The sequence below is a fragment of the Chrysemys picta genome, chromosome 5 (assembly GCF_011386835.1).
Source record: "Chrysemys picta bellii isolate R12L10 chromosome 5, ASM1138683v2, whole genome shotgun sequence".
Classification (NCBI taxonomy): Eukaryota; Metazoa; Chordata; order Testudines; family Emydidae; genus Chrysemys; species Chrysemys picta.
Window position 1 is genome coordinate 61,803,683 of NC_088795.1, and position 16,706 is coordinate 61,820,388.

At 39.6% G+C, this 16,706-nt stretch overlaps 1 protein-coding gene across 2 annotated transcripts in view; it reads right to left on the reverse strand.

The window, feature by feature from the left end:
• Positions 1–16,706, reverse strand: part of DCHS2 (dachsous cadherin-related 2) — a 224,145-nt gene that overhangs the window by 74,263 nt on the left and 133,176 nt on the right. For both annotated transcript variants that reach the window (XM_005299347.4, XM_065596475.1), the window contains exons 4-6: positions 5,639–5,875; positions 2,434–3,450; positions 808–995 (exon numbers count right to left, since the gene is read on the reverse strand). In XM_005299347.4, the coding sequence (XP_005299404.2) occupies positions 808–995; positions 2,434–3,450; positions 5,639–5,875 (1,442 nt within the window). The remainder of the gene's footprint in view (positions 1–807; positions 996–2,433; positions 3,451–5,638; positions 5,876–16,706) is intronic.

A 16,706-nucleotide genomic window follows, 5' to 3' on the forward strand; every position in this document is an offset into this window, starting at 1 on the left:
ATATGTTTACAAGAGCACTTTACATATTATAAAGGATATTGATGCATCATAATTGAATTCATACACCACAAAACACTTAATTTCAGTACTTATATACTAGGAGCACTTTCCATTCTAGAAATGGCTACAGTCAATGCAAATAAACTACATTTCAGAGATACTGCTAAATTAATACATTTCTAGCAAATCTCCAATAAAGTTCATTTGTTTGCATGTCTTTTCTTTACAGAAATCATTAATATCTCCTGTTGCTGAGGTCATAATTAAACCTGAGATGCAAATTTAAAGAAAATACCAATATATCTTCATCTCTTAATAGTCCTGAAACAGTTCAATTCCAACTGTTCATACATTCACATTGCCCATATTATACATGAAGCCAAATCCTGAATGCCTTACCCACCTTTTGCCCTATGATATTTAATACCATAATAAAAAAGCAAATAATACATTAGAAGTAATTTTCTTTAAAAAGTTGTTTATTTGATACTTACCTTAAAATGTCAGGCTGTTAATTGAATCTGAATATGCTGTTCATTAGGTCATGCTAGGGGAAACAGGCAATGTAACTTTCACATGAAATAAAGACATGTCTTATTTAGAGAATACACTTGATTTAACAATGTTCATGTAGCATTCAGAGCACATGTATTTCATTAAACACAGCACTCTGTGGTGTGTGAACTGCGCTTTGGAAGGAAGTCTCGTTTACAATTCAAGCTTTTTGCCACAAGATGGTGCTCAAAACAAATCCTGTACTACTATGATTGACCAGATTAGAAAGTCACTGAAACAGGTTCTACAAACCTTGAGGGTTACTTCTTTTCCAGATGGAATCTGAGGGAAGTAAGGCTGATTATCATTGAGGTCAGCAACTAAGATATATGCAGTTGTTGTGGCATTATGCCGGGGGTCACCATGGTCAGTTACTAGTACGATCAACTGATGGTGAGTTTGTTGCTCGTGGTCTAATGCAACCCAGTTTATAATTTCACCTGTTGGACCAAAAAAAAAAAAGGGGGTGGGGGGTGGGGGAAGGCACTGTATTAGTGTATTTACTGTATTAGTGAAATCTTAATAGACTGTATAAAATTCATAGAAATATACACTGCAGAGTTTAAACTAACCACTTGTGTCATTTGATATGCCTACTACAGTATATAGAGTACTATCCCAGTTTACTAAACTTCATTCCACTGAAACACCTAGTTAATCAAAGTTTACTTATATACCCCTGAGTCAGACTACACTCTTTTTACTGCACTCTGGCTCCCACAAACTTGCACAATAAAACAACATTAGCCAACTGTGCAGGCTGGCTATTTTAAAGGAGAAATCTGGCCCTCTCTTCATTGTATTCCAGATTGGAGAACCTAAAGTGCAGACTTTAACTGCTGACCTTATCTTCTCTGTGCTTCGGGGTTAAGAAACTCAACACAGACTCTCTCTGATGACCAGCAAACCTAATCTTCACATACTCTGAGGCTTGAGATCCCAGTGGTCAATTTAAATACAAGCTTCCGGACAGCTGCTCAACTGCACTCACATGTATGTGAGGATTTTGAGTGTCCCCCTGTTTTTCAGATAGATGGAGTTATATTATACATTTTAAGACCTTCTCTGTTACTTGTCTCCCTGTCTCAGTTTATCTTTAAACTTTTATAAGCTTATTATACAAGACTTTACTTTGAAACAGTAGTTTTATTTTGAGATGTCACATTTCCAAAGTATCTAGAAGGGCCCTTTGACCTCTGGGTATACACCATTTTACGGGTTGGAATCTCACATCACAGATCTGTATTGCCAAAGCAATCTTTTGCTAGTCAGCATATTCACAGTACCATGTATCTTAAAGGCTTCCCTTCTGCATGACTTTTAGTATTTTATTCTACGCTGCTAAAACATACTGGAGATAATGGTTATTAGTGAGAGCATTCTGGGATTCATTTTACAGTGCATAACTTTTCTGAGAATTTTCTTTTTGCAACACTACTGATATATTCAATTCACGGTTTTAAACTATAACTATTCAAGATTTTCACAAATGTGCTCCCTTTAAAATGTCACTACTCCTTTCATTCTTGTTTATCGCTGATCATTTCTTTTCAAACTTACTCGACCACTAGACAATTAGGAATTTTTCATATGATTTACTGAAGCTATTATTTAATACTCCCGAATTTTCTAAGATCAAACACAAACTCATGAGTGAGTAAGCAAAGAAAAGCCATGACTGAGTTGAGTGAAAAAACAAACCCTCTAGGTTATCCTATTCTTCACTGATTATTCCATCCCAACTTTTTGCATATTATGCATATTCTGACCCAAGACAGACATGACAGTTCCTGGACTTCACACATTACATTAATTCCTTTAGAGGAAGACTTCTTTCTAAAAGAAATAATGGGGAGATTACAACTCATAACATGCTACCTGTGTTGGAATTAATCTTGAAAAACTTTCCATCTGACAAAAGGAAATAGGAAAGCTGTCCATTTCTTCCTGAGTCTCTGTCAACTGCTGTGATGGTACCAACCACACCTCGGGGAACTGGACTTTCCTCAATTTCAAAAAAATAAAGATCACGCATGAACACTGGGGAATTGTCATTTTCATCCAGGACATTAACAATTACTGATGTACTCGCATTTTGCCCTGAGCTGTCCTCTGGGCTGCTGACAAAGGCTCTAAAATTGTACATCTGTGTAAATTCATAGTTCAGATATTTCCGGAGGTAAATCCAGCCAGTGACAGGGTCAATTCCAAATGCAGCAGAATCTTTGCTAGGCTCCAGGGAGTACACCATCTGTGAGGCAGTGTGCTGTGGAACTTGTGTGTGGGCTTTTACTTGCAGAATTTTGGCATCCAGTGAAGAAGTCTCACTGACTTCCACTTGATACACCAAGTTTTCAAAAGTCAAGGTGGTGCCCATCTTTTGCTCTTCAACAATCACTGTCAGCTTTAGCAGAGAACTCAGTGGAGGAGTTCCGTGATCTTCAGCTGTTATATGGAGAGCGTATTCATGCTGCTTATCTGTGAACAGAGTCCTGGTGAGATATACCACCCCAAGGCTTGGATCAATGGTAAATGCATTTGACTGCCTGTTTGCAATAGTATATTTGATTACTGAATTTAGCCCACTGTCTTTATCTTCTGCATGAGCAATGTATAGAGCTGTGCCAGGAACTGTACTATAAGATATAGTTATCTTATCAGATTCTGTAAGAAATACTGGAGGATTGTCATTGACATCAATCACAGATATATTGACCTGGGTGCTACTGTAGACAGGGGAGCTGCCTAACTGTGACTGGACAGTAAGGACAATGAGAGACTGAGTTTCATGGTCCAGCTGCTTTTTGGTGAGAATGATACCAAATTGAGGGTCAATAGAGAATCTTCCATAAGGATCACCAGAGGAAATTGTGTAAGAGATCACTTCGAAAGTATCTACAAGTGGGAACAAAAACAACCAATGTAAAAAAATAAGCAACTGATAATATGAGTACTTAATACAATACACTATAGAACATCTGTGAAGAATATGCTGCAATGTTGTTAGAATCAGCTGAAAAAATGTAATCCCCTTTACAGATGTTTTTCTTTCCTGAGCTCTTTATGTTTCCTTGCTCATGTCCCTGGAGCCCTTCAATAAAATGAATACTATACAGGCTGCATCTGACTGCATCTATTTTGTCCATTTATGAGATGTTTGATTTTCACCTCCCTGGTATGATAAACCTTTATAGAGAAAATGTCATTGCTTACTCATTTTCTTCCCATTATATAAAATATAGTGAAAACCTCCAATAATTATGTCATTTTTAACAGAACAATATCACTATAAGCCTAGATTCAATATAGCCAGAACTGAAAAAACATGGCAATACATTAAAAGAATTGCATTTCATTGAGTTTTTCTCTAAATGCACTTTTGCTACGTCCAAGTTGTTAAATATTCCACTGCAGCGTAATATTCTTTCCCACCCTTTTCCACAGGACCATAGTACATTAGCAGAGCCACTCCCTGGCAGGGACGGCTCTATGTATTTTGCCACCCCAAGCACGGCAGTCAGGCGGCTTTCGGCGGCGCGCCTGCGGGAGGTCCACCGTTCCCGCGGCTTTGGCGTACCTGCCGCCGAATTGCCGCTGCAGGACCGGTGGATCTCATGCAGGCATGCCGCCAAAGGCTCCCTGACTGCCGCCCCCACAGCGACTGGCAGGCCGCCCCCCCGTGGCTTACCGCCCCAGGCACGTGCTTGGTGCGCTGGTGCTTGGAGCCACCCCTGCTCCCTGGGCACTACTGTAGCCCTGGCAGGACACCTGCGGCCAATGCACTGTCCTTCCATGGGGGAGAAAGGTGGTGGATTGATGTACTCACAAATCTATACAAAGCCCTTGCCCCTGCTTTCTTATATGTAGAACTCCATCACCAACATGGTATTTGGATTCCTTTTGCAAGATTCCCAAATCCTGTCTCCACAATGTTCTGCAGAAGAGCCACACCAGAGGTGCCCAGTTAGGGTCTTCTGCAGCTATAAAGAATGTAGCAGAATTTGAGCCTTTTCCTCTAAGAAAATAAAGAATAAAATTGATTTAGAAAAACATTATAAGATCACCAGGATTTCTCCATTCAATTTGGGAAAACATTTTTTAAGGCAGCAAGCTGTCTAGATTCCCTCAAAGAGTTGCACCTTACTATTGCTCTAATACAGGGATTTGCTAACTTCTTCAGTGTGGACCAAACGTTAACAAAGATTGCCACATGGACACCTCCCTGCACATGCATGTTTGCACCCACCTGTGATATAACAACATCCAGGCTGTAACTACAGCAATTGCTTACAAGGAAAAGCAATAGTACAGAAGTATTTAATGTATTTTAGCTGTCTTTTAGTGCTAGTTAACAACTGGAAATAATGAGGTGGAAAGCAGTATCCCATGTGACCTACCAGCTCACCACAGACCACCAAGAAGTGCTCCATGGATCACAGTTTGGGAATCTATGTTCTAAAGGGGATCCAGTTGTAAATTTAAGCATACTTCTTGTATATAGTATTGGAATGGTGATCTGTTCTTTTTACGGCCCGGTTATCCCTGTTCTGGAGAGAAGCCCGGCAGGCAGGTGCTAGGAATCATCTGACCCAACTGGCCAGCATCAGCTGGTCTGCATCAGCTGATGATTACCAGGCAGGGATATAGATGAGAGTCTCAATTCTCAGAGGGAACCTCCAGGATAGAGTTGGGAAAGCATTCTTGTAACTACAGTGGAGGACTACGGGGGGGTGAGAGGCTCTGCAAATTTACCTATGCTGGGTGGAGGCCCTGACTACTAAGATGCCAAAGGGTCCCACAGACTGTGTTAGAAACAGGATTATTACTTTGCGTTCTCACTCAACATTTCCTTTTTCGTGTGTTGGACAATACACAGATCACTGAGGCAAGGACTAAGAACTGATCTGGGTGTGGCTGATTACTTTCCACAGGCGGGTGATTGAGTCCACCAGCCTACAAGCATGTTTGACATATTAAAAAAATAATGAGTTAAAAAAGAGAGATCATTTTCATATGTTTCTGTACCAGTTACAATTAGAACATTTTGCAATCTGTCTGAATGCAATCTAAGTGGAGAACTTACTTAAAGGCTCCCTTGCTTTTACAGTTCCAACAGGGCTGCCTTCAGGGACATCTTCAGGAACAGAAAAGGTATATCGTGACCTCTCAAATATAGCTGGTGCCAAAGTAGTCTGGAGGATGTTTACTGTGACAGATGCATTAACAACAGAGGTAAGGCCACCACCATCCCGTGCAGAAACAGTCAAGAACATCATAGTATAATCCAAATGACTGAGAGCTGATATCAAGTAAATAATTCCTGAAAATACAGAAAAAATGAATAATGAAGACACTGAGTTCATGGAATCCTACACCAACTTTTAGCAAAATGTAAAATGGTCTCAGAGTGCACCCCAAAACTGGGAGAAGGGTGGAACTTAAATATGGCAGCAGGCAGACTAAGTGTTACATAGTTCCTTATTGTGATTTCATAAATAGTAATGTAGATGCATTTGAAGTAACCATGCCAAATTCTGCTCTCAGTTACTCGGGTGTAAATCCAGAACAACTTCAGTGATTTCAGTGGAGTAACTCTGAACTTACAGCAGCATCAAGGAGACCAGAATTTGACCAATAATAACATTAACAATTCTGGAAGTGAATTAGGGAAAATATAACTTTACTAATGGTAAGAGATTAATTCCACTTCACTAACAGGAAAGTTCATTCCACTTCAGAATGGCAACGACACTCTATTCACAAAACTTCCCAAGCAATACACCCAAACAAATACAAGCTAAAGCCACAAAACAAGTCTGTGGGACCTATGGTGGACATCATGACAGCAATCACTCACTGGCTGATCATAGCTTAAGGGCAAGGCAACCTTAACTAGCAATTTATGAGATCTGCTGAACTGGCAAAATGTTATCAATTTACTGTTTTGCTTAAAGCAAAAGAAATAACTGCTATAATTTCTCTCTCTTTGAAAGGGCAATGCAATGCCTTGTCCATAGCAGCTGTCTTTGGGAGCAGCATTCCTCAAAACAAATGCATTTTCAGCACTTAACTCAGATGAATGGGATCAATATCCCTAAATATATTTTATTCTGACTGCTTGACTAAGTCGTTATTACATGTTTGAGGCCTTTGTTAATTCTCATATAGTCTACATAGAACTACAGAAACAACCTTTAACTTTAGCACCACTTCCAATGTAAAAGGCAGTAGCATGGGCATACCGTCTTCTTTTGGGCTCCATGCTCCCCCCTTACACAGTCAAAACTCCTCTTGACTTTAAAGGGAGCTTTGTTTGAGTTAAGAGTTCAGAATCTCAGTAATAATGGTTATGTTTAAACATAACTCTTGCTAAGATGTTCATAGAGAACTAGAGTGATTCTCCAAAATCAATACTTGTAATATTGGCCACTTGTCCTTTACAAGTACAGGCAGGATTTCTGAATTAAGAAGCAACATCAAAAATAAACTGATTAACTCTTAAAGTGCACAGAGGTCTTTAGTGTACATGAAGTGAATGGAAATACCAAAAGATCCAGGGAAGTGCACTATATAGCATAGTATAACAGAGCAAGAAAGTACATCAGGACATGTTTGCTGTATCATAAATTGCATGCACATACATTTTGTGAGGCACAAGGCCAAATATCAAGTGGCTTTGACCATCTAAGACATGGACTAATGGCACAGTAATTATGTTTTAGAGTGCTTTAGTGCTGTTGATATGGATAGCTGGTTTTAATTTTAAAAATGTTTTAAATGTATATATCAAGTGTTATATATCATATTCTGCCTTAATGATTGGTTTTAGTGGTATTCATGAAACTCAGAAAAAGTCAAAAGTCTATTTCAGTTCAACTCTGATTCTCATTTACATTTAAGGCCCTTTACATTTCTCAGGCAGCATAAAGAGGTCTTACTGTAAATGAGATTCAGCCCTTTTTTAGTCAAGCAACAGAATTCCTCCCAAGTCATCTGATAATTTGTTTTCACACATAACTGAATGAAGGGTGGGAGATATCAAATGCCCATGGTATCCTGCTTTGACACTGGCTGTTTAAATGATAGTTGGCCAATTTTATTTATTTACTTTGGGACATTTTAGAGTTTCTTCCTTTATCCCCTTTTTGGGGGAATTCTACGTTACCTCAATATCTTACCTATTTTTCTTTGGTCACAGTTAATTTAAAAGTCTACATTAGGAGCAAGAGATGCTCACAGGCAAGGGGGAAACCTATAAATCTAGCATATATCAATATCCAGATTATGCTGTTTAAAGATGTCTCCCTACAATGAACGCACATCAGCAGAACCAAAAACAAATTCCTATCTTTAGTCTGTGTATTATTTGATAAATGATAAATGACTTGGTTAAAAATTATTTTCCTCCAATCTAACGCTCTTTCTCTTTGCCTTCCTCTTGTCCGTTTTGTCCTCCTCCTTCTTCTTTGTTTTTAATCTCTTTCTTCTTTTTCCGCCAACATGACCATTATATTTACATCAGTGAATAAGGCAGTCTCACTTCTGCTATTGGACACTGGTTTGGTAGCACTTGCTCCAGTTTCTATATGAAACTGCACTTTGATTTTTCTCTCTTCCCCATCGCTCTGTCACTTTGAGATTCTTAGGAGGAAGCAAGAGTGTGCTATTTTTATTGATGACTATTTGTCCTCCTTTTTCCTCTCATGTTTTGAGAATGATTGATCAATAGGTAGAAGGAAACCCATTTCTGCCTGTCTGTCCTTAAATAAGTACAATTTTGAACAAGAAAACTGATAGTCAAATTTAAGATTTTTTAATCTCATTGTTCATTGAGATTAAATATGAGTTTATTAAGGATAGGTCTGCTAAAATGCCAGAGTAGCAGTAAGTGTATAAAGTTCCTCAAATGACTCAACCAATGTAGCAGAGTAAATATGGACAGAGTTCTACATATGAATAGACTTCTACTAGGAAGATGTCCATATCCCAGGGCCCTTTGTGGAAACCAGTGGAGGCAATAAGACCTCTGGCAATTCAGTAAAATAGATTTTTTTAAGCTAAGCACTGTCTTCATAATTTTCTGACTCACAAGACAGATAAATTAGGAAAGATATCAGAAGTTCAAGAAGATAGAATTGAAGATTGAATCAGAAGATTGACACTATCTCAATCTGGTGGTGTTCTTCATCAAATAGAGTGGAAATTATATTAAAGTCACACCACGTTAGGAGGATTAAATATGACATATTTGCTTGAAAAGGAGCATCAAATGGAATCACTAATTTGGAACAATGCATTCTTAAGTAGAAGAATGGAAAATACCTAAAATTACTATAAATATTCAAATTTACATTTAGTAAACTTTCCAATTATACTGTCAGTACATTATAATAAACTGTCTCTTGACATAATTAAAATATATTCTAAAGAATGCTCAAAATTAAGGAAGAATGTTTTCTACTAGTAACAGAAGACACTTATTTCAGTGTGACAAACCACAGCACAATTCAGCAAAGATACAGATGGATTCAGAATCTATCGTTGCTCAGTTTCTAACCCATTACCACATGCCATTTCTAAGAAGCAGCCTTCTTCTCTTTTGACTTCTTTTTTGCCTTCTGACCATGACTGTATTTTACAATTAGTGAGACAGCTCAGCAAAATGTTATTTCAGGGACATAAAACTTTTGGCATTTCCTGAAGTAATTCGAGCAACTGTAGCTTGAAAGAAAAGGTCTTCATTCCCCCCCCCCAGAGGTTAAATGTATAAACATGGATTTTAATTTTTTCTAACATTGTCACTGTCAGCTCACATGGAATGATCAAGTGTATATATTTTACAATTTTGACCAACTCACTACTGGGTATTTTTGTGTGTAATAAGCCAATGAATAGTTTAAAAGTCTCTTTCCTTTTAGATACAGTTAGCTATAAATGAAGGGTGAAAAGGTTCTGGAGAAAGTGTTAAATTTTGAAATTTCTGCTCTTTAAGGAATAAATTGTGACTTTAGTACATCCCTGAGCAAAGGGTGGTACGCAAGTTGCTCCACTCCAGGAGCACTGAAAGGATTTTGTGAGAGAAATGCCTCAGAATCAGAATTTCTCCTCTGCTGCTCTATACCAGCAGCAAATTATAGCACACCTCATGCCAACTCAGCTGTACTGGCTAGAAGATAGAGAAGATGAACTCCAGGTTCTGCCCATTCCCTAGTCTCCTCCCCTCCCTCACCGGCTCCAGGGGAAGGAGAAGTAAACGGGTATACAGTGTTCACTTACTTCTATCCACCGGGACCAAAGGTCTGGGTAGCACATACAAAGATGCATCAAGGCAGGTGGTGAATACTCCATCTCCTGAAGTCTTCAGATCAAGACTGGATGCCTTTTTGAAAGATATGTTTTCATCATGAAGAAGTTCTATGGCCTGTGTCATACAGGCAGTCAGACTAGATAACACTGGTCTACAATTTTTGAGAAGTCGTCTGCTTCAGAGATAAAATGTGCTATTTATTATGTATTTTGATGTGCTGAATTCAAATATGACAATTAAAACAACTGATTGGCTATTGTTTCTAAGATATTTAAGTTTTTGCGTTTTATGTCTATGTATATTGTGTAGATAGAAGAGTTTTAATCATAAATTGTAAACCTAGGTCTTTTCATGTGTTTATGGTTACTTTACATAATAACATTTCACCTGTCCTGTTTATGTAACACTTTAAAAATCAGCAAAAGGGTTATGTAAATAAAATTTATTATGAAACAAAAGGCAAAAAACTATTATGTACATAGTTTAGTCCTATTCAGTGTCTACTTGGCGCTTCTTGGCTTGTCTCTTGTATTCATTAAATGGAGCATCTCTTGTCACTGTCCAGCAACAGTCTGCAAGCATTGATGGGCTCCATTTGCCCTGATAGCGTTTCTCCATTGTTGCAATGTCCGGGTGAAATCGCACGCTATGCTCGTCGCTCACTGCTCCGCAGTTCGGTGGAAAAAAATCTAGATGAGAGTGCAAAAAATTTATCTTTAGTGATATGTTGCAACCAAGGCTTTTGTATGCCTTGAGGAGGTTTTCCACCAACAACCTGTAGTTGTCTGCCTTGTTGTTTCCGAGAAAATTTATTGCCACTAACTGGAAGGCTTTCCATGCCGTCTTTTCCTTGCCATGCAGTGCATGGTCAAATGCATCATTTCGAAGAAGTTCACGAATCTGAGGACCAACAAAGACACCTTCCTTTATCTTAGCTTCACTTAACCTTGGAAATTTTCCACAGAGGTACTTGAAAGCTGCTTGTGTTTTGTCAATGGCCAGACAAAGTTCTTCATCAGACCCAGCTTGATGTGTAAGAGTGGTAACAAAATCTTCCTTGATTCAACAAGCGGTGGATGCTGAACACTTTTCCTCCCAGGCTCCAATGACTGTCGGAGTGGCCAATCTTTCTTGATGTAGTGGGAATCTCTTGCACGACTATCCCATTCGCAGAGAAAACAGCAGTACTTTGTGTATCCAGTCTGCAGACCAAGCAAGAGAGCAACAACCTTCAAATCGCCACAAAGCTGCCACTGATGTTGGTCATAGTTTATGCACCTCAAAAGTTGTTTCATGTTGTCATAGGTTTCCTTCATATGGACTGCATGACCAACTGGAATTGATGGCAAAACATTGTCACTATGCAGTAAAACAGCTTTAAGACTCGTCTTCGATGAATCAATGAACTGTCTCCCCTCATCTGGATCGTGAACAATGTTGAGGGCTGCCATCACACCATCGATGTTGTTGCAGGCTACAAGATCACCTTCCATGAAGAAGAATGGGACAAGATCCTTTTGACGGTTACGGAACATGGAAACCCTAACATCACCTGCCAGGAGATTCCACTGCTGTAGTCTGGAGCCCAACAGCTCTGCCTTACTCTTGGGTAGTTCCAAATCCCTGACAAGGTCATTCAGTTCACCTTGTGTTATGAGGTGTGGTTCAGAGGAGGAGGATGGGAGAAAATGTGGGTCCTGTGACATGGATGGTTCAGGACCAGAAGTTTCATCCTCTTCCTCGTCTGACTCAAGTGAAAATGATTCTGGTGCATCAGGAACCGGCAGTCCTTCTCCATGGGGTACTGGGCGTATAGCTGATGGAATGTTTGGATAATGCACAGCCCACTTTTTTCTTCTTTGACACACCTTTCCCAACTGGAGGCACCATGCAGTAATAACAATTGCTGGTATGATCTGTTGGCTCTCTCCAAATCATTGGCACTGCAAAAGGCATAGATTTCCTTTTCCTGTTCAACCACTGGCGAAGATTTGTTGCACAAGTGTTGCAGCATATGTGTGGGGCCCACCTCTTGTCCTGATCTCCAATTTTACAGTCAAAATAAAGGTGATAGGCTTTCTTAACCATAGTGGTTAGACTGCGCTTTTGTGATGCAAAAGTCACTTCACCACAAACATAGCAGAAGTTATCTGCACTGTTCACACAAGTACGAGGCATCTCTGCTCACTTTGGCTAAACAAAAATGTGTCCCTTTGCAAAATCAAACACTGACAAATAAGAGAGCACGACACTGTATGATTTCTAGAGCTGATATAGGGCAATTTGTTCAGCAGAGTGATGTAAGCTTCGTTATGATTGCATCATCCATAACTTCTATGAATAACATGGTGCAATTCATATCATGTATGATGCAATACCAGCTTCACATTGCATCATTCATCGTTTTGCCTAAAAAGCAAGTACTGTCCAAACCCAGTCATAGATTTATTCATAGACCCAGTCAAAGATGTATTTTAGTCATTTCTGGTTTAAATTGAGATCCCTTCCCTTTATAACTCACTTATCCTCCGCCATTCCCAAGTCAAGGGTCGTATATACTGACCCAATAGTATATCTTGAAAACTAGAGCCAATCAACAATTTTAAGCACAATTTTCGTTCTCAGTGACCCAGAATTAGTAAAGTTTGATTACATTTATTTCAGAAGCATTTTGGCTGTAGAGCAGTGTAATCTGATGAATCTGTTAATAAACATAAGGGCGGTTCTTACTCTAGCCCTAGGTTTGGTTATATGCGTTTTTCTCTTTCTCTCTGCCCTTATAAAATTGAACACTAGCTCTGAGGTTAGACAGCTATAGTAATGAACTGACACTTACTTAATTATGGGTGTGTCATAGATCACAGGAGCTGTGCTAAGCCCCAGCTTTTAAACAGTCCCTTGTGTAAACCCCTTCAGTGTGGCAGGCCCCTAAGGGGTTCCACTCTTCCTTTAGGGTAGGCCAATTGGCCACTTTTCCAGGATTGAGCCTCTGGGCTCCAGCACTCCTTTTACACACTGAGATCTCTGCCCAGTGAGTCCAATGGAGATGGGGCTCCAGTTCAGTAACTTTTTGCTATCTTCAGGATTTGATGCATTTCTGCAAGTAGTTGTAATGATACCAGGCAGGCTTTTCAAAACAGAGTAGGGTTTATTACTCAACTGGAAGCACAGAGAAGCAAAGATTGAGACATAGTTCATACTGGCCAACCCAGGGCTCCCTTGAGTCATGGTGCTGACAGAACCATCTTGGCTTCTTTCTCTGTCCCTTTCTTTCTCTGTCCCCCCCCCCCCCCCCCCATCAGTCTCAGATGAGCTCCTGTCTTTCTCCAAAGGCCAGCTCTTACCCTAGTCTCCTGGCATCTCTCGGTCCATTGTCCTCCTGCAGACACATGCTGAAGTCACATATTCTGCCTGCCAGAGTTTCCTGTTGTTAGATGTCAACTGTTCAGTCCTTTTGGGATTCTCCATTGATATGGGTGGGTTTTAGCCAGTCCTTTAATGACCCGTTCATATCAACCCGACAGTTACATGACACAAATACCTTGTGTCTCCTGCTCTGCCACAAGTGTAGCTTTTTAACTCTTTTCCACTTTGTCACAGGGTGGAATGTTGTTCTATATTTTTCCACTCTCTCCTTTTCTGTCATTAAGAAAATACAGCAGCTTATTATTACTACTACAGGCATTTGTTGTTTAGAACTCATGGATTCAGTTGTAAAAATTTTTTTTAAAAGGGAACACATTTTGCTGCTATTTTACAGAATATATCCTTCCACTATGAAAAACAGTTCCAAGAAGAAAGGCTTATGATGGAAAGCGAATGGAGCAGTGGTTAGACAACTCCTCTGGAGGAAATGTTTTATTGCAACGGAACTTCCCAGCAGGGACCACACAGATAAAAGTGTGGTTCTACTTCGAGACATTATTATGTAGAAATGGCACCTTCTTACTTACAGATTGGCTCCCAGTGTGTATGGAAAGTCATATCTTCTGCTTCTAATAAATTTTACTACCTTTTGCTCCTGTTAGCTCAGCAGAGTTAACACAGGTACAGATCAGTGAGCTGGATTCTATTCTGGCTCACAAGTGATAAAAAGATCACAAGTTCCAGTTGCAGGGCTAAATCCTGACTCCACTTATGCCTATACAAACCTATTCTCTTTAATGGGTTTGCACAACTGTAATTGAAGACAGAAATCCAGACTGTAGAAACTATTGTTAGTGACAATACATAGCCCAGAAAGAAAACCACTTCACTGTCACATCTTAGATGCAATCTGGAGGGCTGGCCGCTAGAGAAGTCATATTTCTACATGTAAATGTAGAAGAATTGAGAGAGGAACAAAATAAATATAGATCTTCATGATACCATTTCTATAGAATGACTTTTCAGCATATGAGCACACATTAATGGGGAACGTTACAGAACCTAGTTTGGGGCTAGATTGTGCCTTCTAGGCACAGCTCTGTTTCAGGGGCAGTAAAGAGCGCTGATGGTACTTTTCCTCAGGAGTTCCCTGTGCCTGGGGAGAGTGCAAAGAGATTTAAGAGATGCAGCATAACTGTGATGGTTGATATTGAGCAAAATCATGGCCCTACCTGCTCTCTGTCCCTCTACATCCTTCCTCTCTCTCTCTCTCTCTCTCTGCTGAAGGGGACTAATTAGCAAGAAGTCCCTGTGCTGCCCTCAGTGCTGGCACTGTAATTCTATCAGGTCTTTATACAGGCCACATAAGGTAGGGTGAAGCTTCTTACTTCCTCCCCCACAATGTGAACCCACATAAGGGATAGGCAGAATCTAGCCCTTCGGGACAGGCCACTCTTGTGACAATTACATAGCTTTCATTATGGGCCTGATACTGCTGTTCTTACTCCTGCTGAGCAGCACCTTACTCCACAGGTAGTCTCACTGGTTCAGTGGAATTACTATGGAGTAAAGTACTACTCAACGGGAGAAAGGGTGGTAGAATTAGGCCCTACATAATTATTCTCTTTAAGGTATTACTTGGGTTTTATTCCTCACCATAATTTTGTGTTCCATTCCTTTTGGACACCAAATTTGCTATGAGAATGCTATGGAGGTAGATTTCAAAAGGAGGCCACCAGCCAAGAGCACATTCTATATGGCAGAAATACACTGATTTATTAATGAATTTCTATATATTTCTCCTGGTGACTACTTTGGACAGTCATCCTAATTCTCCATGGGCTCTTCAAGTAATCAGATTAAAAATCTCAGACTAGAATGATGTATTGAAGTCAGCCAAGAGTAAGGGACGGTGTGGTCCAGGGAGTACCCTTGCTTCAGGAGAAAGTATTTTGCTACAGCCCTTTTCAACATAGAGCATTGACTCCCTCTTTGCACCCCTTCTGGCTGATGCATTGGGAGGGAATGATGAATCAGTGCCACAGCTTTGCCCACTTGCTCATCGGGTAGGAGATGTCAGGTGTGCAACCCCTGCTCTCCACCTTTTCCACACCCGCATGGCTATGTAGCCTGAGTCCTTTGGTCATTGTCTACAGCTGCAAACTGCCATGTTTTTGGAACTAGCAACCTCTTTCTCTTGAAAAATTAATGTCTTTTTTTTTTAACAAACTAGCAAAAAAAGAAGAAACACTATAGTATCAATGCCCTTACAAAATCTTGGTCCCTGGCCAACAATTATTACCATTTAAGCTTTCAGCTATCGATAGCTAAGTATTTGTTTATCACTAGTCATCCACCAAAAAAGCAAAGACAGAAATTGAGCTAATCTAACTGAACCAACATATTGTATTGTGTTTATAACTATCCTTAATTATTCAATTAGCTTGCTATTTTTTTCTCTTTGCTCACAGAACTAAAAAGTAAGTTTAGAACAAGCAAATAACCATGAGAAGAGTAAGATCAATGATTATTTAGTAGCAATCTTTCACATGAAATTGACTGCCATGGTGGCTTTAACCCAGGCAGTATTTCTGTAGAGAATTCTTGGACTGATCTACTGACAAGAACTGACACCCAACTCAGACAGTAGGCAGATGGCAAAAATGGTATGTATAGTTCATTACCCAAATTCACCTTCAAATCTGGCAGCTGACCCCATTACTTGATACTATGTAGGTCAATGCTCATCTCCAATGACCTATTCAGAGTATATTTTAACTATCAGCAGTGAGGCTTAAGTACAGCTTTGGCTCTTACATGTGACAGAGCAGTTACTATGGTAGAGAAATTAGATAGTAAAAATGTGCAGAACAAGCAAACAGGAGGAGATTCCTTGACAGAAGATAGCATGTAGTAGATGGGATCCTGTGTCTAACATCAAGAGTATAGTTGCAGAGGTGGAGGAGGAGGATGGCCCTTTATCTCACTTCTAGTTCATCTTCTCATTGCCTATTTTTGCTCTTTTATAATCTTTGAAAAATCAAATTTAGGTTCCAGGTTTATCATTTCTTCTGTATTCAAAATGCATCTGTTTTATTGAAGCTATTTTCTTGACAGCAACCATAACACAACATTCCAAAATACAGTTTATAAAGAACTAGTTTAATAACTGTCTGGAAATAAAAGCTTTCTTGGGGGCATTTACAATTTTGTTTACATTCTATTTGCTATAACAGGAACAGCTCTAGCTTGAAAGAATGAAGTTAATAAAGCTTGGCACTGAGGCCCTTTGCCCGCTGGCAGGACTATTTCACCTCAAGTTTGAAAGGTCTGTGTATTCTGCTGCTGCTGTTGTACCAGGCAATCCTTTACATACCAATTTCCAGTTAATAGTTTCCTTCCTAAACCTACACCCCTATATGGAGAAAGCTTCCTACAGCCTCTTCTGCCTGGATTCTTCTGCTAAAATTACATTTTC